Source organism: Lonchura striata, chromosome 10 (genome assembly GCF_046129695.1).
Source record: "Lonchura striata isolate bLonStr1 chromosome 10, bLonStr1.mat, whole genome shotgun sequence".
NCBI lineage: Eukaryota > Metazoa > Chordata > Aves > Passeriformes > Estrildidae > Lonchura > Lonchura striata.
The window spans coordinates 4804139-4826396 of NC_134612.1; the positions used below are offsets into that span (position 1 = coordinate 4804139).

Genomic DNA, 22258 nt, shown 5'->3' on the forward strand with positions numbered 1-22258 from the left:
CGCGCGGGGCCCCGCACCGCCCGGGGGGCGGGGCCTGGGGCGGGGCGGCCCCGCCCCCTCCCGTCCCCCGGCCGCGCGCGCGCGGGAGCGGAGCTCGCGGCGGGCGGCTGAGGGAGCGCGCGCCGCGCCGAGGTGAGGGGCCCTGCCCCGGGCAGCCCGAAGGGGAGCGGGCGGGCGGGAGCGCTGGGCAGGGGTCTGTGCTTTTCAGCCGGCCGCCGAACCTGAGGGGTTTGGTCGAGGCGGGGTGATGAGCGCTGCGGGCGGGGCTGGGGAGATGAGGCGCCCTGGCCGCCCTCCCGACCTGATGGGCCGCCATGGGACCCCCGGGCGGGGCCCGTCCCGCAGCGTGTGAGGCAGTCCCTTCTTGCTCTCGTAGGAAACTCCAGCCGCGCTGTTGAGACCGGAGGGTCAGGAGCATGGCCGGCTCCCGAGGAATGTCTGGGCTGCTTCGAGGCACCCCAGCCCTAAGCCCCGACCGCAACCCTGGGCCCCCCGTGCGGTGCCCTGGGCTCGGGTTTGCGGTCGGACGGGGCCTTCTTTGGCCTTCAGGTTCGAGTGTGCCCCTGCCTGTGTGGGAGCGCTCAGACCTGACGGGAACGCTGTGGGGAAGTTCACTCGTGGAAGGTTTCTGTGCTTGGCCCGTGTGTTAAAATATAATGTAGCTGTAGCCATCTGCATGGCTCTGCTTGCTGCTTCGTTTACCAAGTAGCTGTGAGAAACTTTCCTCTGCTCTTAGCCCGCCTCTGAGAAATAGTTGGGTGATAGACAAGTCTCACAAATTAAAAGAATGTTCCTCTGTATTCCAGCAGGATCTAGTTTTGTTTGGCATTGAAAACCTCTCATGGAGAATGCTTAAGCAGGAATCAATGACATCACTGGGCAGGAAACACTCTTGGAAAGAAGAATTGCTATCAGAGCAATCTTACATGATAAAAGGCTCACGGATAAGTTCTTCACTAGCTGCATACATTATAGGTCATAGGCTGTTTTATGGACTGAAATACAGATTTTGCAGATACTAGATTTTATTTTTATGTTACAATTTCTCTTAAGAACCATGTTGTCCAGTTTGTATTTTGTGTCAGCAGCCACGGTGCCAGATTTTTCTCAGCAAATTTGGCTTAATGAGAAAAGACACCAAATTGCTTCAATGTTTAACATCTTCAGTCTGTAACTTCCATCAAATTCAAATGAGGTTAAAATTGTGAAAACGTACACCTATATGGTACCTTTGAGAATAAAATCCTGGAAATCATCCCCACATTGAAATAACTTTACCTTGTGCCTGACACAAAAAGTTGGGTTTCTGCTGTCTAATGCTGGGCAGTTTGTTTTGATTCCAAATGCCTCTTTGCTGAGAGGAACAGACTGAAGGCTGCTGCAACCTGAAGCAGTTTTGTGTAATTTCACACAAAGCTGAAGTTGTTGACAAAATCTGCTTGGAAGATGGAAAGAAACCAAGTAGTGATAATTTCAAATCCTGTAGAATTAAAGTGTGAGTGAGCTAGGTAAAAGGTGGCTGTGGGCTTTGGGAGTGGGAGCAGATACTTTGTGGTAAGAGGGTGAGCCAGAGAGGGACTAGAAAGGGGAATTGAGCCTATGCAGACATTTCTATGTTGCCACAGTAACTCACATGATCTCCTGAAATCATGCAAGTTAGTGGTTGGTGAGTCTTTGTTAAGAGGCTTTTTTGCATAGAATTGTTAGATAAGAAATCTTTGAAATTTTTTTGTGTGCCTGTCTGTTTTATATTTCACATGCAGCTAGATATGAAACTTTTATACTGGTAAACAGAAGATAGAATGACTGAGTTTGCAAGCATCTAGATAAAAGAGGAAGAGAAAGTTTCATTTTGAAGCTGTGAGCTCTTTACAAAACATTCAAGCATGGATGGAAATGTTGAGGAGAAAGAGGCTTGAAAAGAAAAATAATACATGAGTTAGGGTTTTTTTTTCTGGCTTTGAAGAAACTTTTTCCTCTAAAGAGCAAGGTGTTTGGTTTACTTAGTTTCCGGAAAGGATGTGGACTGTGAAGGCTTCAGAATGGTTTGTCTCACATCTGGTGCCTTCAGCACTCCTCATTCTTGTTGGTTGTATTTCTTGTCTGACTGCATTTATAGGAGCAATGGTAGCTGAAAATTCTGCCCCTTGTTAGTACAGCAGATCAAATACTTGTGCTCTGTGAAGAAGTTGACACTGTTTCAGAATCTGGACATCCAGTCAGGGATGCTTCTTTTTCGAGTTAGTGTGCAACAGCAGATATTGCACTGGTTTGTGGGTGAGTTTTTTCCTCATACAATTTTTAATAAGCTGATAAACATTATTATTTTTTCAGATTTTTTCCTGTCCTTTGCTAAAAATGTCTAAGGTAAGAATAACATGTCTGTCTTCCAATGTAACAATGGGAAATATATTTTTTGTTTTTAAATATTAATCTTCAATGACAAATCGTGCAACTTGCATTTTTTTGATGATAAAGGGTATTCAAAATTTACTGTCTGTGGGAGACACAATATTGAAGAATTAGTGATGTAAGACATAGATTAAGATAGTTTCATGCAGCTATAAATCTCTGCAGTTAACTAATATTCTTGGAAAGATTTAATTTTGGTCAGAGTTGTATAAAAGCTCCCTTGTACATTTTCATTGAAACTTCCTTTCTGCAATTTTTGTTTTGAGCAGGCATCATTTAAGAAAATGGTGGTTTAGATTTAATTTCTTTCTTTACTAATAGAATCAACTGGTTTTCCAGTAAAATCCCTCATTTAAAATATTATAACCTGAAATATTATCGTCATGCTGGGATTAATCTAATTCTTGGCTCTGAGCATTTGATATAATGGGTAAAACATCCATGTTGGTTTATTGGAGAGAAATGAACGATAAAGTGCTTGAGTAATGTGTTTGAAGAGGGAACTAAGAGATGTAAAAGTTTCTCTGCCATATTTGCAGCAGTGAACATTCTAAACACTATTGTGTAAATTCCCCTTCCCCACACTTGAAGAGAGCTCTCTGAAGAGCACTTCCAGCAAATGGCTTTTACTTCACAAGTTGCTCAGGGTTTTCCTTTGAATGTGCTAAAAATGGATCAGGAGTTGTCATCTTTTTATTCAAGTCCATAGAAAATTATTTTATTTCAACTGTGTGTGAAGACTGTTCAAAAATTGATTAATACCCACAATTCATACTTTGTCATACTTTGATAAATAATTATTTGGGATTTTGATTCTGTTTTACTTAAGGTGATCTTGGCTGGATAGCTGAACAAGTGAAGCTTTGTTTTTTAAACACTAGGTCAGTGTAGTTCTGCACTTCTTTGTGAAACTGCTGAGTAGCAGGAACCTCTGAGTAGTTTTCTCTCTGTCATGTAGCTTCAAACCTTTTGAGTTAAGTGAGGGAAGCAGTTATACAAACTAGTAAGACTTGAGTGGTTGCTTATTATTGTATTATTTTATTATTTTCAATTTCATTTTTAGCAACAGCCTGCTCAATTTACCAATCCAGAAACTCCTGGCTATGTTGGATTTGCAAACCTTCCCAATCAGGTTCACCGAAAGTCTGTGAAAAAGGGGTTTGAATTTACTCTGATGGTGGTTGGTAAGGAAGCATTTTATAATTTTTCTCAAAAATTAGTACTTGCTCACAGGGAAATTTGAAGTTAAATCAAAATTACTTGCATTATTCTAAGGTTTCATTCAGCTTGCATCAGAAACTTTCCTTTACTGTTGTGTTTAGCTTTCTTTTATATTTTGTTGATTACCACATTACAAACAATGCTTGAATACATTAATAAGTTTGTGGGTGAAGAAGTTTTATTGTGCACTCCAGAAATCCAGTTTTTCCATTTTCCCTTTTCCCTTTTCCCTTTTCCCTTTTTCCTTTTCCCTTTCCTTTCTCCCCTGTCTTACAGGATTCCAGCACTCGGTTTAAAATGTAGTTTAAAACTGGTTTTGCATTTGATTACAGTCTTAGTTCACTTGTGTGTTTTGATTAAGAGACTAGTATTAAGGAGACCATACTATTTAAAATGTTGTTTATGCTTCTTTAGCTCAAAGCATTCTGAACTCTAGTCTTTTCAACCCTTCCAAATACTCCTGTCAAAGAGTGAGAAAGGCTGAAAATTGGACCAGTTGGTTTTGATCTGAACTGTTACTTTTTACTCTGATCATGATTTTTTGTGAGCAGTTGTAATGTAAAGTGTTATTCTATTTGATAATTCATTGGGAGTCTGTGTTGGTATCTGCAATAAAAAGAAAAATCTGATGTCTGCAGAAACACCTTGATCCTTTGAGAAATTGGTAGCTATTCTTGAAAATTAAATAGACTCCCAAATCAGGCTTGGGTGTCTTCTCTGTCTCTCTGTTTGTGAGCCATAACTTGGGAGTTTTGCTGTTTGAACTCTGTAATTCTAGCTTTTAAATAGGCTTTCACAAAAAGTACCCAAATAGAATTAGGCTCTTCATTACCTGGCACCCCAATAAATAAATCCCATTTGTGTGCTGGATTTGCCTAAGAGAGATCACAGAGGGAGGAGGAGAGGTGAGATAGTGCATGATAGGAGGTGTTTAACTTCTTAATGGTTTTGGATTTCAGTAGTTACAGGGAGAGTCTATCCTCAAACCTTTCATTAGTTTTGCTAAGTGACAGCTTTAGCACTGCTTTTGTCCTACTTCTGTATTTTGTACTTCAGTATTCCACAGAGTTTGCCCTTATCTTTGCCTTCTTAGCATTTTATCATAGTTTTTTACTGTATGTTTTGTTGGATTTGATTTGGATGATACCATAAAGGATATCTCATAAAATCCAAGAGTAAAACAAACTATAAGTAGCTGCTTCAAATTATGCTGTCTACTGTAACTCCAGAATTTATTGTGCAGTGATCCTAAAAGTGTGAACAGTTTTGAGAAAGAAAAGATGTTCTTTCTTTAAACTTCTAGATCTGTTTGAATTCTAATTGCAAATAGTGCCACATAAAACAGTTCTGGAAGAAAACAATGTAAAATTATATAGACCAACAGTTGTTTCTAGTCTCTTGTAAAATAAAATAGAGGGGAAATTATATGGTGTAAGAGTAACAGAAAGAAAATTAATCCACCCATGTTGGAGTGAAGTGGAAATTACTGTTGTTGCCTGCCAGAATTTTAAAGGATAAATGAAAATGAAGGGAAAAGAACTTGGAAAAAATAATTTCATTGAAAATTTGGAATGGTATTTTAAGATACATTAGCAGAGGGAGGCAGCTGATGTAAGATAAAATAAACTGTGCTTTAAATTGTTGATTATTTCAACAGATTGGAATGTGAATTCTTTCTCTTCAAATATGCATGGAGTTTAAGTAGGTTCTTTAGTGGGCTGTGTCACAGTGCCTGTTTTGAACTATCATTTTTCATTAAGTTGCCATCCTCTTTCATTTCTGAGCAGGAAAATACTTTAAAAGCTGCCTATGCTGACAGAATCCTAATCACTGATTTTGCTTTTTCACACAACTTTTTGTTATATTTTTTTCCTCTGCTATTGTTTACTGTGGTATCTGAAAATATGAGCTGGAGTTTATAAGAATTTGGCTGCTTGGCTGTGTTGCTCCTATAGAAATCCCAGTCACTTGTGTTTATTTTTAGGTTTGTTCTCATTATTAAGCTATGACTTAATCTAAATAGTTATTTCACATAAGAGTCACTAAACTGTAGCCAATATAATCATTGACAGTGACTATGAAAACTGATTTGGTATATGTGTAATATTTACCCATACTGATGGAGTGGAATGTGGCATTGGATGAAATCATACTTTTCTGGTTTTGCTGAAATAATTCCATGTGACTGTTGAGTTACTCTGGGTGCATGTCATCTTCACTGGTGCAGACTGCACTGACACAATCTGATCTTGAAAGCTGCATTCTGTAAGGCATTAAAAACTGGCAGCTCCTACTCAAATCTTCATTTTAAAACAATTTCCGTCCTTCTTTTCTGTTGTTCAGACATTTTTGTCAGATTCATATTGCAGTGTTACTCAGAGATTCTGTGGCCCATCATTTTTAAACATTTTTTAAAAATTTAATCCTATCAATGCCTGAAATAAAACTGAAATTCTAGAAAAAGATCTCTTCAGTGAACTCAATACTGAGCATTTCAAGTTGCTACTATTTTTTTATGCTATAAACATTTGTTCTGATTGAAATCTTGATCTTTAATGAGTCTAAATTCTCCTTATGGCCATCAGTATCTCTAGATCAAAAATATACTTACAGTACAATTTGGCAATCCTCAAGTTCTTCAGTATAAAAAAATTGCTCAGTGGCCCTATTCCTCTTGCTTTGAGTTCTTGTTTGCCACATTGGCATAAAAACCATAAATAAATCCCGCTTTATGTTGCCTGGCTGTACAGAAGTTCAGCAATGCATTTTTCATTGTTTAAATTGATGATAAAGCCTTGACAGGTTATAGCTTCTCAATGGGTATGATATTTCACATTCTGGACTGATCACAGAAAAGCAGGTCTTAATGAACCAGGAGACATGAAATGGAAAATCTTAAGTCTAAATGGGTCACAACTCTACTTGATTAGCAGCATTACTTACAAATCATCAGTGAAAGCTCTGGGAAATGCATTAAAAAGTCAAGATGTAAAAATTGTTTTTCAACCTTTTTGTGTAAACTTGGCTAATCCTAAATTAGAACTTGTAAATTCTTTGTTTGAAAGAACTGTGACAAAATCTGTAGTCAGATAATACTGTCAGATACTTTTGAAATTATTTATGTAAATATGTTGAATTTGTGTTTATCTTGAATCGCAGGTGAATCTGGATTAGGAAAATCTACATTAATAAACAGCCTCTTCCTGACAGATCTCTACCCAGAAAGGATAATCCCAGGAGCTGCTGGTAAATACATCTTTGCTTAATGGTTTTTGGAGTTTAATGCATTTATCTTTGAATTTTGGGAAAAGCCAGCAGTGATTTCTCGCTGTAATAGTTTCTAATGTATTTCCTGACACTTAAGCTATTTAATAAAAAAACCATTTTCTTTTGCACCCAGGACATCTAGCAGGTCTTTGTTATTTAGTCCTTGGGTGTATTCGTATTAACACCTAGAAATTTGATCCCTTCTTTTGCTTAAAAACAGTCTTTGTGTCACAGTAAGATAAACAATGAACTAAAACAATCAGAGAATTTATTTCATCCTTAATCTGTTGCAATTGTAAACATATGAATTGTTTATACCTGCTTGTGCCTTAATTAATTTGCTAGATTGATATTTAGTGAATGAGAACTTCACTTCCTATTCTTCTTTACTTCCTTGTCCTATTTTTGCTACATTATTCAAGGTATGTAATAATCCAGCAAAAGAGAATATTTTAATAAAATAAAAGATCTAATTTTTCTCTTTTTGCTACCTGTTGCATTACTTGCTTTAATGGTTTTATCATGTTCGCTGATGATTACTTATAACTTCCAGCCTTAAGAAAAAAATCCATTACATATAATTTTGTATTGTTGTCCCATTACCAATGGTTTTGTCTCAGTCCCTTTTGCCTTAATTTCTACATTATTTTTAAGAAAAGTATGAAATCTCATACAGCCCTCTAATAACATTGAAGGAATTTATGTACTGAGTCTTTTTGTTATCAAGCCTTAGAATGTAATCGATAGAATAATATTTATGCTGTTTTATCTGGCAATTAATCTTTGGAGCTTATCTCAGAATGACATGGTCTTAGAGATTGGATTCTGCAAGATGGACTTTGTTGTCTTTCAGATAAGATTGAACGCACTGTGCAGATTGAAGCCTCCACAGTTGAAATTGAAGAGAGGGGCGTGAAGCTGCGGCTCACGGTTGTGGATACACCAGGATATGGGGATGCCATCAACTGTCGAGACTGGTACGTGCACAGAGAACATCTCTCTATCTATCTATGGGGACTAACACAGATTTCTTACCTGTCATGGGGGATGCAAGTGTGCTGTGTGTCTGTGAAATGCTAAATTTGAGGTGGGATTTTTTTTTCTAATTTTGAGGAAGCTTAATTTTGGTGTTATGAATTAATTCCAATACATGTGAAGAGGCATCAGTAACTTTGACACAACTTGAAATAAATTTTGTGACACTTTTTCTTTCTTTGTTAACTTCCATTTTGCTTGAAAGAGCTTTAAGTGAACAGTGACCTTGAGTCTCAATAATACTCTGAGAAAGTAAATCACCTACTCTTCAGTGAAAGCAAAAATCCACACCTAGATCTTGTCTGCATTCACTTGAGCATTCTCAGATTCTGTGCCTAATTTTTAAGTGCTTTTTGTCATCTTAGAGTGTGTTTGGTTGTTTTGGTTTTTAACATATTTATATTATAGTAAATACTGAGAAGTAATCTTGAGATCAATAGCAATCAGTTTTCAATGATAATATCTTTTTCCCCCATCTCAAACTCCTGAACCTCAAGGCAACCTCTGCCTCTCCCCATAATTTTGGAAATTAAATTTCCCAATAAAGTGAAATTCAGCTTCAAGACCACATGTCCTATACTGGTGAGCCCAAGGGCTGCTGCATGAACAATCTCCTGTTTAATTTGATCAAAAGCTTGTTGTTGTCCTGGACCCCACTTGAAATCATGCTTCTGAGTCACATCATAGGCCTTACAATCTGATTGTACTGTGGAATATGCACCTCACAAAAACCCACAGCACCTAGGAAAGCCTGATCTTCATTCCTGCTGGACACTGGGGACAGAGCTGCTGTTTTATTGACTACATCCATTGGAGTTTGACAATGTCTATTTTGCCATTTTACTCCTAAAAACTGGATTTCCTGGGCAGGTCCCTTGACTTTACTTTGTTTCACGGTAAAACCAGCCTTCAGGAAGATCTGGATTATCTTCTCCCCTTGCTCAAAAGCTTCCTCTGTCCCACATGATAGTGTCATCAATGTACTGCAAGTGTTCTGAAGCCTTACGCTTCAGAAGTAACATCAGCCCTTCTATTCTGAGGACATGCCCACTGGAAACTGGAGCTGCATTTATGCATGAAGAATTTCCTGTGGTGGTTGTACTTCCTCTGAACTCCTGCACTCCATGCTGCTGAAGCAGTGCTGGGTTTTTTGTGGTCACGCAGGTAAAACCACAGGTTACCACGTGGTAAATATTCTGTCTCTTGAGGATGGGGGTGTTTGCTTCCAACAGCAGAGACTGGTGGAGTATGGAACATTTCCTCTCAAGTTTTTCAAATCTGTTCTTATTATCTTGGACAGTCTTTCCACAGCTGAGATGCAGGTTGGTAGGGAAGAAAAAAAAAATTATATTCATGTTGCTAGAGTTGGGTCACCTGAAGCACTGTATGCTCTCCTTCTTTCATTGACAAAAATGCCAATGAGTTGACATACAACAATGGTATGCTCTGTACAAACTTCTGCCACATGGATTGTGTACAGTGGACCTCCTGTGGATCTACAGGACCCCTATAGCACAGCTATTTCTCTCAGGTACTGGATACCTTCCTCCATGGCCTTCCATCTGCCTGGTCACACCATTGGATCATCCTTGAGAGAATACCTTTCCCTCACACTTGACAAGTCACCACCAGAGCTGGGAGTTTCTGCCCTTTCCCCAATCCCCTTGTCAACGCCCACATCCCAGCACAGGGATCCCAGTTGCTTGGCTTCCCTATGATCTGGTTCCATGTGTTGGGCCACAATGTCCTGTACCAGAGCAGCCAGGTTGCCAGGGTCTCCACCAAATGGCAGCTGAAATTTTTTCACATATCTTGTAGCTCACCCGGGACAGCAACTGGGTGATTATCTCTGGCCCTGCCTCTTCCTCCTGCTATGAGGGCCCTCCTTCCTCTTTGTCCTTCACTAAGCAAACTGGTTTGGTCTTGAATTTCTACTTCAGTGTAGGGGCAGCTGTTTGTGGCACAGGTTGTGGCAGTGGTTCAGCTGCATGGTGCCTGTTGCTCTGCTTTCCTCCTCCTTGCCTGAGGGAGCTCTCTAGTGATGAGCAGTGTCCAGTAAACAAAAGCCAGGGCTCAGCACACTGCAGTAAGTTGCTCCTCTCAGGAGTTGCCTTCTTGTGTAGATCTGGGCCAAAACCAGGACACTAGTGGACACAAAGTTGGATATGAGCAGGCAGTCCCCGAAAGCCATTATTATCCCAGGCTGCATCAAAAGCAGTGTGGCCAGCAGATTGAGGGAGGGAGTTCTGCCCCACTCCTGTGCTCCTGTGAGACCTGCATCCTGCTCTGGGGCTCTAACACAGGACAGACATGGACGTATTGGAGCAGGTGCAGAGGAGGACCACAAAAATCATCCAAGGGCTAGAACAGCAGTAAGGAGAGGCTGGGAGAGTTGGGGTTCTGTCTGAACAAGAGAAGATCCAGGGAGCCTTTACTGAGGCCTTGAAATATATCAAAGGGGCTCACAGGAAACATGGAAAGAAACTTAATTCTGGGGCCTGTAGTAGCAAAGCAACTGAGAGTAGATTTAAGTTGGATTTAGCAGAGACTTTTTTCCAGTGATGGTGTTGAGGCCCCCACCACAGTAGCTCAGAGAAGCTGTGGCTGCCTTATCCCCGAAAGTGTTCAAGAGAACCCTGGACTAATGGAAGGTGTCCCTACCTGTGACAGTAGCTTGGAAATAGGTGATCTTTAAATCACACTTGAAAAAGTGTGATTAATGTTAATCAAGATATAAACACTAACCATAGAGAAATTTGTTGTAGAACTGAGGTTGGGTTATGTATATTTTATCTTTATATACATATGTAATATGCATAGTAGCTTGTTATTCTTTCTTATCCTAGAATTCCAGTAAAGTGTTAAAATATGTGCTCTTCTATTTTCCCCATTCTGTAGAATCAGTAAATGAATTTTTGTCCAACAGAAGATTGGTTCAACAGCAGGGTATCTTAGTGGTTTCATATTACCTTTGAAAGAGTCCTAAAGTTGTGTACCATTTGTTGATTCCTCAAATCTCTGTTTGTTTTACAGTTTTAAGACCATAATCTCGTACATTGATGAGCAGTTTGAGCGATACCTCCATGATGAGAGTGGATTGAACAGAAGGCATATCATAGATAATCGAGTTCATTGCTGTTTCTATTTCATTTCACCATTTGGTCATGGGTAGGTGTTTCTCTGTCATTTTTTTTTACATTCTTTTGTTTTAGAGAATTGGTTTGTGCCTGGTGACTTACATTTTCAGAACCAGGTTGCCATTACTTAAGCAGCTGGTATAACTGCTGACATTAGTTGGCTGTGTTCTTTCTGTGTAAAGAGAGATATTTATGTTGGAGTGAAAATAAATTGGTAATTTAGAGTAAAAATAAAATATTTTCATGTTTTAATTTTAGCCTTAAGCCACTGGATGTTGAGTTTATGAAGGCCATACACAACAAAGTAAATATTGTACCAGTGATTGCAAAAGCTGATACACTTTCTCTGAAGGAGCGAGAGAGACTAAAGAAAAGGGTGAGTGTTTTTCTGGCTTGCAGAAATGTGTTGTGCTTTGGTTGTGGCAGTACGGTGGCTGAAGAGAGGGGCATTCTCATTAACCTTACTCTGTCCTAGCTGAGGAAAATATAATCTCATGCACAGTGTAGCATCACTTAATATGTAGTTTGATATCCTGTAAAATATTTTATTGTGTATTTAAATGAGAAATTGTCAACTGAGAATGTTGTTTGCAAAATAACAGTCTAGCTACATTTGCAATTAGATTGAGTGAATTTTGAAACTTTGGAAAAATATTTAAATACATTTGCTGATGGTAATTGCTATGTTACCTGTTTAATCAGTCCCAAAGCAGAGATAGTATCTGTATATAGAATGTGCATATCTATATTTGGGTTTTTTTACCCAGTCAGAATTCTGATGGTTAAAAAATGGGATTTTCGGAGATGTTTCTGATTGTGAGGTTGTTTTTCTTCCCCTATGTCATTCATTCTAAATCATTCCAGTTCTATCTTCCATGGACCTCTTAACACATTCAGTCATGCAGGACTTGATGCTGTATTTGCTTGGAGCAGGTGGGATTCAACAAACCTTTTTGAGCTAATAACAGCTATGAAGTTTAGAAAGGAGTGTTAGAATTAACTTGTCAAAGGCATGCTCCAGTCTTAGCTTTTGTATTTTGTATTCATGATTTTTGTCAGTTATTCTGAAAATCTTTATAGCTATTTTACCCAATCTGGAATAAAAAGAGAGACTTTATATATAGTATACTCTAGTAGGTATGTTTAGAGTGCTAGAATTCTGCAGAAGTAAAGATTATTCTTTTTTAAAGAGCAAATTTTGGGGTCTATGGTAAATGGATTCCTGGTGCAGATACCATTACTGGCAGTCATGAAGAAAAAAGTATTTATAGTGTCTCTATATCTCAGTTTTTAAAACACTCCCACCCCTTCCTCCCCCAAGTAGTAATTCAGAGGTAAGAGCAAGGAGGTTAAACTGTAGAAAGCAAGTATGACTTCTGAGTCAACACCTTTATTATTACAAAAGAAATTGCAAAGGTTTTACAAAGCACAGTTTCCACAAAGGGCAATGTTTTTTGTGAACACTATGGTTTGTATGAAAGTCCATGGCAAGTAGTTCTTGAATATCATGAAGAAATATAGTATTTAGAACTAAATCCTTGTTGAGCAATTTGGATCAGTAAGATAAGTACAGATTTCTTAAGAGACTGTGTATTAAGTAATTTTATGTTAAGATTTAAAAGTACTGATTCTCCATGTACATTATATCGACTTCTTTTATCACATATCTCAGATTCTGGATGAAATAGAAGAGCATGGCATCAAGATTTATCACCTACCTGATGCTGAATCAGATGAAGATGAAGATTTTAAAGAGCAGACCAGACTCCTGAAGGTGTGACTGGTTTAATAAGTTATATACGTGGATAATATATTGTATTTTTTCAGACTGCTGAGATGGCTTTAGAGCAAGACCTTCAGTGCAACCTGGAGTGAGTCACTGTGTCTCTGCCCAGGCATCCCTAGCTTGGAAGATGGTGTCAGCAATTCCTTTTATTTCTTTTACACCTTTAATTTAAAATAATTATGAACTTATTATCATAATATGCAGCTCTGAGCAGAACAAGAGTAGTTCTTGCAGTTGTTTGTCCTGGTTCATTATGAGTAACTTTTACACTTTTGGCTTTCAGGCCAGCATTCCATTTTGTGTAGTGGGCTCCAATCAACTCATTGAAGCAAAAGGTAAAAAAGTTAGAGGTCGGCTCTACCCATGGGGCGTAGTTGAAGTGGAGAATCCAGAGCATAATGACTTCCTGAAGCTGAGGACCATGTTAATGTAAGTCAGAAAATTCCAGTTAAATTGTAGTTTAGAAAGCAACCACCAAGATAATAAAGCATTGCATTGGGGTCGTGCAGCAGTTGTGTAGTCCCAGGACACATTCAGAATTTGTGTGTGGAAGGCCACGAGCAGCCTTGACCTAGCTGAGCTAGGCCTAGTCAGGGGCTGGACCACACAGGACCCACAGGTTCTCTCTGATCTGAATTACTCAGTGATTCTGTGAAAGTCATGATTTGTCTGCCTCTGCTGATGAATGTAGTGTTGTATTGCTACTCAGATCACCTGGAACATAAAACAGGTTGTGCTTTTTTTCAATGTATCTATAAGTAGATACACTTGCAAGGGAGCAGATTTGAAAAGCTCACTGGTTGGTGGTGGGTTTTTTTTGTTTGTTTGTTTTGTTTTGTTTGTTTGGGGTTTTTTTTGGGGGTTTTTTTTGGGTTTGTTTTGTTTTGTTTTTTTCCCCTGGTCTTTGCTACTCTGTTTCACCTGCTCATATTCATCAAAGGCCTCGACCAGGAGCACGGCTTCTGTCAGGGCAGTCTCAGAGCTGAGGTGACCTCTCTGTGTCCTTTATTGCACCAATTTAACTGAAATTAGTTTTAAATTAGTATGCTAAGAGGGCGTGCATGCTGAGCACACTGATCCAAGACAGTGCTGAATGCCAGAGTTGCTTAAGCAAACTGATGTACACAGGATGTTTTATCTTTTAATTACTTTTCTTCCTCCAGCACCCATATGCAAGACCTTCAGGAGGTGACCCAGGATCTTCACTATGAGAACTTCCGCTCTGAGAGGCTCAAACGAGGCAGCAGGTTGTCATCTCATGGTTACATGCTGCTTTCTCCTCTTCTGAATTTGTGTTTTGCTCTCTCTGTGTCTCACCTACCATTGCATTGCTAGGATTTGGTAAACCAAGGGCAGGTCTGTAACTCCAGTCATCATCAAGTTCTATTAACCAGCTTACGAAGGGTGTAACAAAAAATATTTGGTAAATCTGGAGTGATGGTGGTGAAGTTAGGGAATTGTGGAACTAGATCTGCTTTGGTCTGAGGCTTAAATCTGCAGATTAGATCAGAGCTGATATCTTAAAAAGAGTGTGAGTTTTTTTCAGAATTAACAACCGGAATATTTGGATGGGGCCTTCAAAAAGAGATGATCAAATTTTTTGCAATGCTTTATTAAACATGACATACATAAAATAGCAGCAGTCACAGACTGTTAGCCCTGTTTTGAGCTGGGTTGGTTAGGGCACAGCTTTCCTGGAAAGAGAACTGGGCAAAACACCCAATTTTTAAGTAAAAAGGGTCTGTAAAGATGAGCTGTGGAGTTCTTGTGGGAAACTGTTTCGTGGTTTAGGTGTTTCAGCTGCGTCTCTTCTTACAGCCACTAGAGGGTTCCGAATTGCACATTTTGGGGGCTTTGGGGCATTTTGCAAAAGTTTCCTCATCAAGCTGTTAACAGACATTTTGTAACATGTCTGGTCGGTTTTCAGCAAAAGGAGTTTTCCTTTTACAGTTTCCTGCCTGTAGTTTTGGCCTACAGGCAAAATAAAATTCTCTTCTCTCCTGATTTTAAATCCTGCTTTCTGAAATTCAAGGTAAAAGTCCCCAGACTTCCCAAGTTCTGGGACCTCTTATCCAAAAAGTGTGTACAAAGGCCTTAGAGGTAATGTGACCTAAGGTCATCCAATTTTTAGAGGATTTCAAGTTGCAGTTGAGTATGTGAAACTAAAACATGTTTTTGTATATTTTCTAGTTAAGTGGCCCTTTTATTTTCACATTTCTGAAATAGTACTAGATTGTAGTTAGGTTTACTGTGAGAGTAGATTTCATGTGAATTTATTTCAGGCTTGCACTTCTGCTACCAGGAATGCTTGACAGTAGGTGTTTGTTGCCTGTACTCACTAATGATGTCAGAGGTTTTGGGGCACAGAGGAATTTTTACCAAGTACTTATTTACACAGAATTTATTTACAATAATTTATTTATTTTTATTTACACAGGATTTTTTCTCTGTTAACTTTTTAACAAACCCCAGATTGTTTGCTTTGCATGTTTGATGGTACTTGCTTGATTAGAGCCATTAGTAGATCTTCCCTGTTGTGACATGGAGTAGGAGAAAGCTATTAGCAAAGTGGTAGGAACTCCTGAATAAAGCCAGGTGGGAGTCCTCCCAAGTAACAAGTGATGCAATAGCAGCAAATGGCCTCAAGTTTCACCATGGAGGTTTAGATTGATATTAGGAGAACTTTCTTTACAGAAAGGGTGTTTGTGCACTGGCACAAGCTGCCCAAGGGCAGTGGTGTAGCTGCCATCCCTGGAGTTTTCAGACTGCTTGTGGATGTGGCACTGGGGGATATGGTTTAATGGTGGGTTAATGCTTGGACTCAGTAATCTTAGAAGGTTTTTCCAACCTTAATGATTTTATTTTTCTAACAATATTGATATTATTTTAGGAAAATAGAAGATGAAGAAGTAAATAAAGACCAGATTCTGCTCGAGAAGGAAGCAGAAGTAAGATGACAAAACTTTATATTCTTGTAACAGGGGAATTTTTGTTCTTTTGTTGCTACTTTAGAGCAAATATTTATATGATCTTGGTAATTTGTAGAGCAAAACCAGTTTTATGCCAATATAAAGTTATTTAAGGTTCACTAAGAAAACAGAATGAGAAGAGGTGAAAGGAGACTCAGGATAGGGATTTTTTGGAACAAGTGGAATATGGTAAAACATGATTCCACTGTAGTGATCAGCAACAGATGTAATGCACAATGTGTGGGCAAGGAGAACCATCCTGGGAGTAAGGGTTCTAGAGTTAACAGCTGCAGACTGGAACAAAGTCAGTTCAGCTCTGCAGCAAAAGAGAGAATGATGGTAGAAATGGTCAGAAATAAAAAATGAAACAAATTCTTATTCTGCCACTGCGACAGATTTATAATGCATAGATCTAATGCTGCTTTTCTTGTTCCTCTAACCTATAAAGATTATAAATAGGCAAGACTAGAAAAAGTGCAATGAAAAGCAAAATGTGGGCAGAAAGGCTGGAGACCTGAAGCAGGTCCTGTGCTAGGGTAGATGAGATTAATAGCCTTGTTGAGAAGTAGATGACAGAAGGAAAAGGGACTAACATGATCACAGATGGCAGGATGAATGGGAATCTACTACACAAGCAAGAGGTCATGGTTAATGGGATTAACAGAAGGTTGATTTCAATTTAAAAAGATACTTTTAACATAGCCTGTTATTCTAAAATGCAATACTCTAAAACTGAGCCTGAGCTTCAATCAAGTTTAATCGTGCTTGTGTCTCACTGGATAGTTTGCCTGTAATACTTGCTCCCACCAAGTCATCCCTAGCAAGGGAGTTGGGGAATAATCCTTACAATTCTTTTTTTTCATGACAGATACAGGAGTAGTTTGGAGGGACATAACCAAGCTGCTTTTTAATTTTTTTTCTGATAAACTTTAATAAGTGTAAATGCTTGTTCAGTACTTCAGAACCGTAATTTTTATATGTATAATGTCAGAGACTTACACTTAGGGATGGTTAAAAATCCCATCCCATAGTACAATAATAAAGTCTGTTTGTTTCAGTCAGTAAATGCCAGCCTCTTCAGTAATGAAGAGCAATAAAAGAAGATGCCATAACCTGACTTCATTACCTGTCAGATAAAGAATGCAGATATGTGATCCCTCTTTAGTAAAAATGAGCATTAGAGTAGTGAGAGTGAGGAATTATATTGAGGGAGATTAGGCTACTGAATTCTTCTGTGCTGCTTTCCAGCTCCGTCGCATGCAGGAGATGATTGCAAGAATGCAGGCACAGATGCAGATGCAGATGCAAAGTGGAGAAGGTGACAGCAGTGCAGTTCATGGGCACCATGTGTAAAGTCTTGGGTAAGATGCTCCAATAGCCACTTAAAGGGCTACTCCTTTAGCTGCTCTCTAATGTGCTTGGTATTAAGAAGTTTTGGAAAAATGTTAACAAGATGAGTTTCCATAGGTTTCAGTCTGAATTTTAATTTATAAGGATTAACTGCTGTTTGCAAAGTCAGATGGCTTGGAATCAAACTAAACAGTGTGGTGATGTGTGTATGTGTACATATCAAAGTTTTCCAGAAAGTCAATACAACGTATCCTGGTAAGAATTATGGAAGAAGTCTTTGAAATAGTTTAACCAGGTTTCTTAATCTCATGATGAAGTCATTGTTTACTTGTGACTTATAAAATCTTCTTTAAAAAAAGAGCTGCAGTTCTTTCAGGTTTCTTAATGTGAGAAGACTGCTGATCTGAAATGGTATTTTCTTGTCTTGTTTTTAGATGATTTTATCTTCTGACTCACAGGAGACCTTCTGGAGCTGGATTGCAGTGGTGGAGGCAGAAAGGATGCCTCTTGCTTCCATGTGACCTGCAGCTTGCTGTGGAGTTTAATGTGGGACTATTTTGTGGTAACATCTTGTGAGATATTTTTCATGACATGTAGTCCGTTGGTATTTTTATATATTATACACATTTGACTTTCATTTACTTTAGTCCTTCTTTTCTAGAGGTTATTTTAAATTTCCTATTAGGGATACAAAATAGTAATTGAAAGTTTTCTAGCCTGATAAGCATTAGATAATAATATTTTTTTAATATACCTTATTAGCTCCCTGCATTTAACTTTGTATTCTATTTAGAAATAACAACTGTCAGTGATACCTTGTTCAGTGCCAGGTAACAGTCCCCTCACTAAGGTTGCTCCCCTGCAAGGGTAATTTTATAAATATTTCAGTGTTTACATGTGTGTGTGAGACCAGCAGCCCTTTCTCTGTCTCTGCTCACATCAGAGGATTTTCTTGACCTCTGCAAAATAGCAAATGAAAATTCAAGCATGCCTTGTGTCTCAGCAAAAGAAAGAAGAGGAAATGCCTCTGTGAGAGGCACACTGTATGTTACATGACAGGCTTATTTCTTTTAGATTTAACCTTGAGGGTTATTTTCCTAAAATCTCTTACTCTATTCCAGCTAATTTTGAATAGTTTCTTATAGGTCATCACAAATCACTCCTGCTATTTTCTGGCATTATTGTAGCCAAATAAACTTGAATAAGGCTGATTTTATTGTTGAGTGAGGTAAACTCCAAAGAGTAGTTTTATATGCATGGGTGTTTCCTATATCCAAAGGATAAGAAATTCTATTATTCCTGATAAGTATTTTCATACTATTTTTAGGGCATTTAAAACTGTTACATGTAGTAAAAACATATATTGGCACACTTCTCTTTTTAATGGTGACCTGTCCCTGACAGGATCAGTGCAAATTGTATTTTAAATTCTTGCTCCAGGATGGAGTCAGCAGTATTACTTCAGGAGAGACTCTGTTTTCTTTTATTAGGCCAAGGTCACTTTGTTAATCCTGGTAGCAAAGGAGACTGTTTTTAGCTTGGCTGGCTTGTGCTGCAGATCATGCCTCGTGTTGTATTTGCAGCAGATAATCAATGTAGCACACAGCTGCCCAGGTGGTGGCTGACAGGGCAAGCAGTGACACACCCTGGGTTGTTTGCTGCTCCTGATAAAGCCAGCAATCAGATTTCTTCATCTGATCTATCACAAAACATCCTTATCTGAGCAGCTGATAAACAAATAGAATTGCAACTTCTTTTGGCTCTTTGAGCTCAGGTGCAGCTATGATTTTTATAATTTTGTTTATGTTCCTGTGAAAAAATAACAGAATTTCTACAGCTAATGTATAATTCCAGTGGTGCTTCAGTGGTTAGATTAAATAGAAACCTGTTATCAACTGAAATTTTTACCTGCCTGAAACTACTGTTTTATGTTTGAATCTTTCTAAAAATGTGAAGCAAAACTGTGCATCATAGCTGGGGAGCTCCAGTTCTCTTTTCCAAAGTAATTACTATCAAAGTTTGCATGACTCATTTGACCTTCCTAACCTTGACAAAAGTGAAAATGAGAAGAACCTATCTGTATGCACAGAAGAGTTAAATCCCATTTGGTCAAATCTCTGCATATAAAACTTGGATGGAAAAACTTGTGCTTCTAAATTCTTGAATTGCTTTTTCAAAAGAGGGTGTAGGACCAAAGTAATGTAGCAGCACTGTCAGAGAACGCTCCACAACACCTCACTTATTTTTATTACCATGAACCTGTACTTGAAGAAAAACTGTGAAATATAAAATGTCTGCACAGGGGCCTGGTTGTACTTACCACTCTCACTGTGTATATTGTGTTGGTAGGGGTTTTTTCCTCCATTTTTAACATGGGAACAAGAGCACATTGTCCATTTGTTTAGTGCTGTTTGGTCACTATCTGTGAAATTATTTCAGGCAATGTTTGATTCTTTAGAATATTTACATATCTATTAAAATATTTGATCAGGATAAAGCATTTCATGTGATTCTTAAGCAAAAAGTAATTGATCTAGAAATTCAACAGGAGAAATATTTTTGTATGTTGTTTTGGCATTTAATGGGAAAAACCAAGTTTGTGGCACTGGGCATTTCAGCTGAAGTACTCAAGACAGGTAATTAATTAGTGCTTCTTCCCAAGCCTTTGGGACAATTGATCATAGTGTGCCTGATATCTCTGAAGGTCTAGTTCCCCTTCACTTTTCTTGGGGTGGTCTTGAAATGGATGATTTCGTGCTAAGGCATGAAAAGCAAGACTACTTTTCTCAGAAAAGCTGCTGGTAAAAGAAAGATATGACAGCAGAAAGGCCTGGGGACAAAAGGTAGATTCTGTTTGGTGGCATGCTGAACTGGCCACAGTTCATTTTCTTTTACTGTGTTGTGATGGTTTTTATTTTCGGAGTAAAAATACTTTTAAATTTACAGGGCTTTATAGTTGATAGCAAAAATTACTTGTTCTTGGTACACAAAACCTGTTATAATCTATGTACTACAAATAGCTAAAACTGTAATAAAAATAATAAAAAGCTATTTTGTGTTTATTATGATTCTTTATTATACGCAATATTAATTTGTGGTGATACGTTTGAAATACTGCCCTCTTCCAGCCAGGACAGGGCTCACTTTTGGGGCAGCCAGGAAGGGCAGGGTTGGAGTGGCAGTGGGTGGGGTTGGGCTCCACGGTAAGCATTTTTCCAGGTGATGCACTCTCTCTTTTGTATCCTTTTTGTTATTTAATATGGTTGCTGTTACTGTTCCTTTTCTTATCTCATTGCTCTTTCCAGTAAATTGTTCTTACAACATTTTGTGTTTCCAGTTCTCTTCTCCATCCTGATGCAGACAAGAGGGAGAGAGGGAGCAAGTGATTGGCAGCCTGGTTTGGAGTTTTAGTGAGAGCACTAAACTGTGGAATACCATTCCTAAACCAGGACAGCCTTAATTCAGCCCCAATGTGGTGCACAGAGGAGTGCGATAACAACAGATCTACCCAGAGCAGGTTGGAATCTGGTTTGATCCAAGCATTTTCTGTCTTTGGTCACAATGTTGCTTGGTCTGTTCATGTGGGTGTGGTCCTAACTCTGTATAGATTGCCAGAGAAGCTCCTCATGGGGAGGTTGTTTCAGGACAAGGAGAGCAATCAGGGTTGCTTTGCTGCTGTACTATGGGATGTTAGTTTATGACATGGTAACATTGAGGACAATGAGGGTCACTTGATGAGTATTCAGTGTTGCTATCCAGGGAGAAGAGGGAAGGATGATTTTCCCCAGCTTTTCACCCCTTTTTCCTCCCTCCAACCTGTTACAACAGCTTTTGAGAGTTTTGAATTCACTTTGTATGTTAAGGAAAGCATGTTCTTGTTGCTAAGTCTGCCAGGTTTAGTCAGTGGGCCCCTTACCATGTTAAGAGTCAGGACAGAGATTTCTAGGGAGGTCATTCAGAGATCTGCCCCCAAGGATGAATAGGCATGCATAGCATGGGAGAAAATAGGCCAGGTTTTGGGGAAATTCTCTGCTACAGTGGTTTGGAAGTTTACCTCCAAAGAAGTACAGGACCCTGTTAAAGAATATTTGCAAGGAGAATATTGTGGCAACTCCAGAGAGGAGAAATTTCTTGCAGTGTGCTGAGCCCTGGCTTTTATTTACTGGGCCCTGCTCATAACTAGAGAGCACCCTCTGGGGAGAGGGAGAGAAGCAGAGCAGCAGGCACCATGGCTGTCTTTAGACTCTCTCCCTTTCTTTGCTCCTTCCATTTGAGATCCTGCAAGCTCCCATCTTTTTTCTTATATTTCATCCATACTTTTGGGGTAGCATTTGTGTATGTTCCACTTATCCTGGTTAGAATGATGGTGGCTTGTATGCCCAAATGTTCTCTTTTCTGAGGAGTTCAAGTTCACTCCCTAGCCATCCCTGGCCTCTTCAGTAAAGAATGAGGAAAAAGATCATTCAGAGTCTGTGATATGCCCTTTTCAGGTGGTTTTGAATATTAGGATGGCTGGGCTGGAGATCAAATTCTGACACTGCTTGCTCCCAGGCTTTCCATTTGTGTGATACCTGTGGATGAATTAGTCACACCTCTGTCTTCATACACACTCTAATGACCTCAGAGTAAGCTACTGAGGAGAAAGCTCTCCTGTGATGTGAGTAGAATGGAATGTTTGGCATTCATTAACAAATGCTAACAATCCCAGCTAGATTCAGAAGGCATTTAGTAGAAAATCCTCTCAGGACTGCAAGAAATTAAATTCAGATTAATGGATTGTAACTTCGATGTCAGTTGAGTCCTTTGCTGTTTCTGTCTCAGTAGACAGCATGAGTGCAGAGAAGTGCCTTGTTATCACGCAACTCTCCTGCTCCACACTGCCAGATATTGCCTGGATCTTTCTGAGGATTTGGACAGGGCTGAGCACACCTCGTGTGTCTGTTTTCTTGGTTTCTCTGTGGTGCTCTTACTGGTTTATCTGACTTCTAGGCCTTGGAGAAGGATTTCGGTCAGCATTTTGCTAGCTTGTCACACACATTTAGTGGTTACAAAAAGAAAAAGAAAGTGAACAAAATATCTAT

At 39.0% G+C, this 22258-nt stretch overlaps 1 protein-coding gene across 2 annotated transcripts; it reads left to right on the forward strand.

Annotated features, from left to right (window-relative positions):
• The first annotated feature begins 60 nt into the window (after window positions 1-60).
• Window positions 61-20228, forward strand: SEPTIN2 (septin 2). Of its 2 annotated transcripts, XM_021547041.2 has the most exons (13): window positions 61-132; window positions 2335-2367; window positions 3476-3596; window positions 6793-6879; window positions 7754-7877; window positions 10969-11103; window positions 11331-11448; window positions 12745-12846; window positions 13142-13287; window positions 14022-14105; window positions 15749-15806; window positions 17076-17188; window positions 17612-20228. In XM_021547041.2, the coding sequence occupies exons 2-12, from the start codon at window positions 2359-2361 to the stop codon at window positions 17178-17180; spliced, it is 1089 nt and encodes a 362-aa protein (XP_021402716.1). In that variant the 5' UTR covers window positions 61-132; window positions 2335-2358; the 3' UTR covers window positions 17181-17188; window positions 17612-20228. The 2 variants fall into 2 exon arrangements, with proteins under 2 accessions (XP_021402716.1, XP_021402718.1); XM_021547043.2 differs by lacking the exon at window positions 6793-6879.
• Window positions 20229-22258: the final 2030 nt, after the last annotated feature.

Coding starts and splice junctions, on each gene's coding strand:
- SEPTIN2 (XM_021547041.2), top strand. Junction 7,878..10,968: donor GCCATCAACTGTCGAGACTG/GTACGTGCACAG, acceptor TTTGTTTTACAG/TTTTAAGACCATAATCTCGT. Junction 12,847..13,141: donor AGCAGACCAGACTCCTGAAG/GTGTGACTGGTT, acceptor TTTGGCTTTCAG/GCCAGCATTCCATTTTGTGT.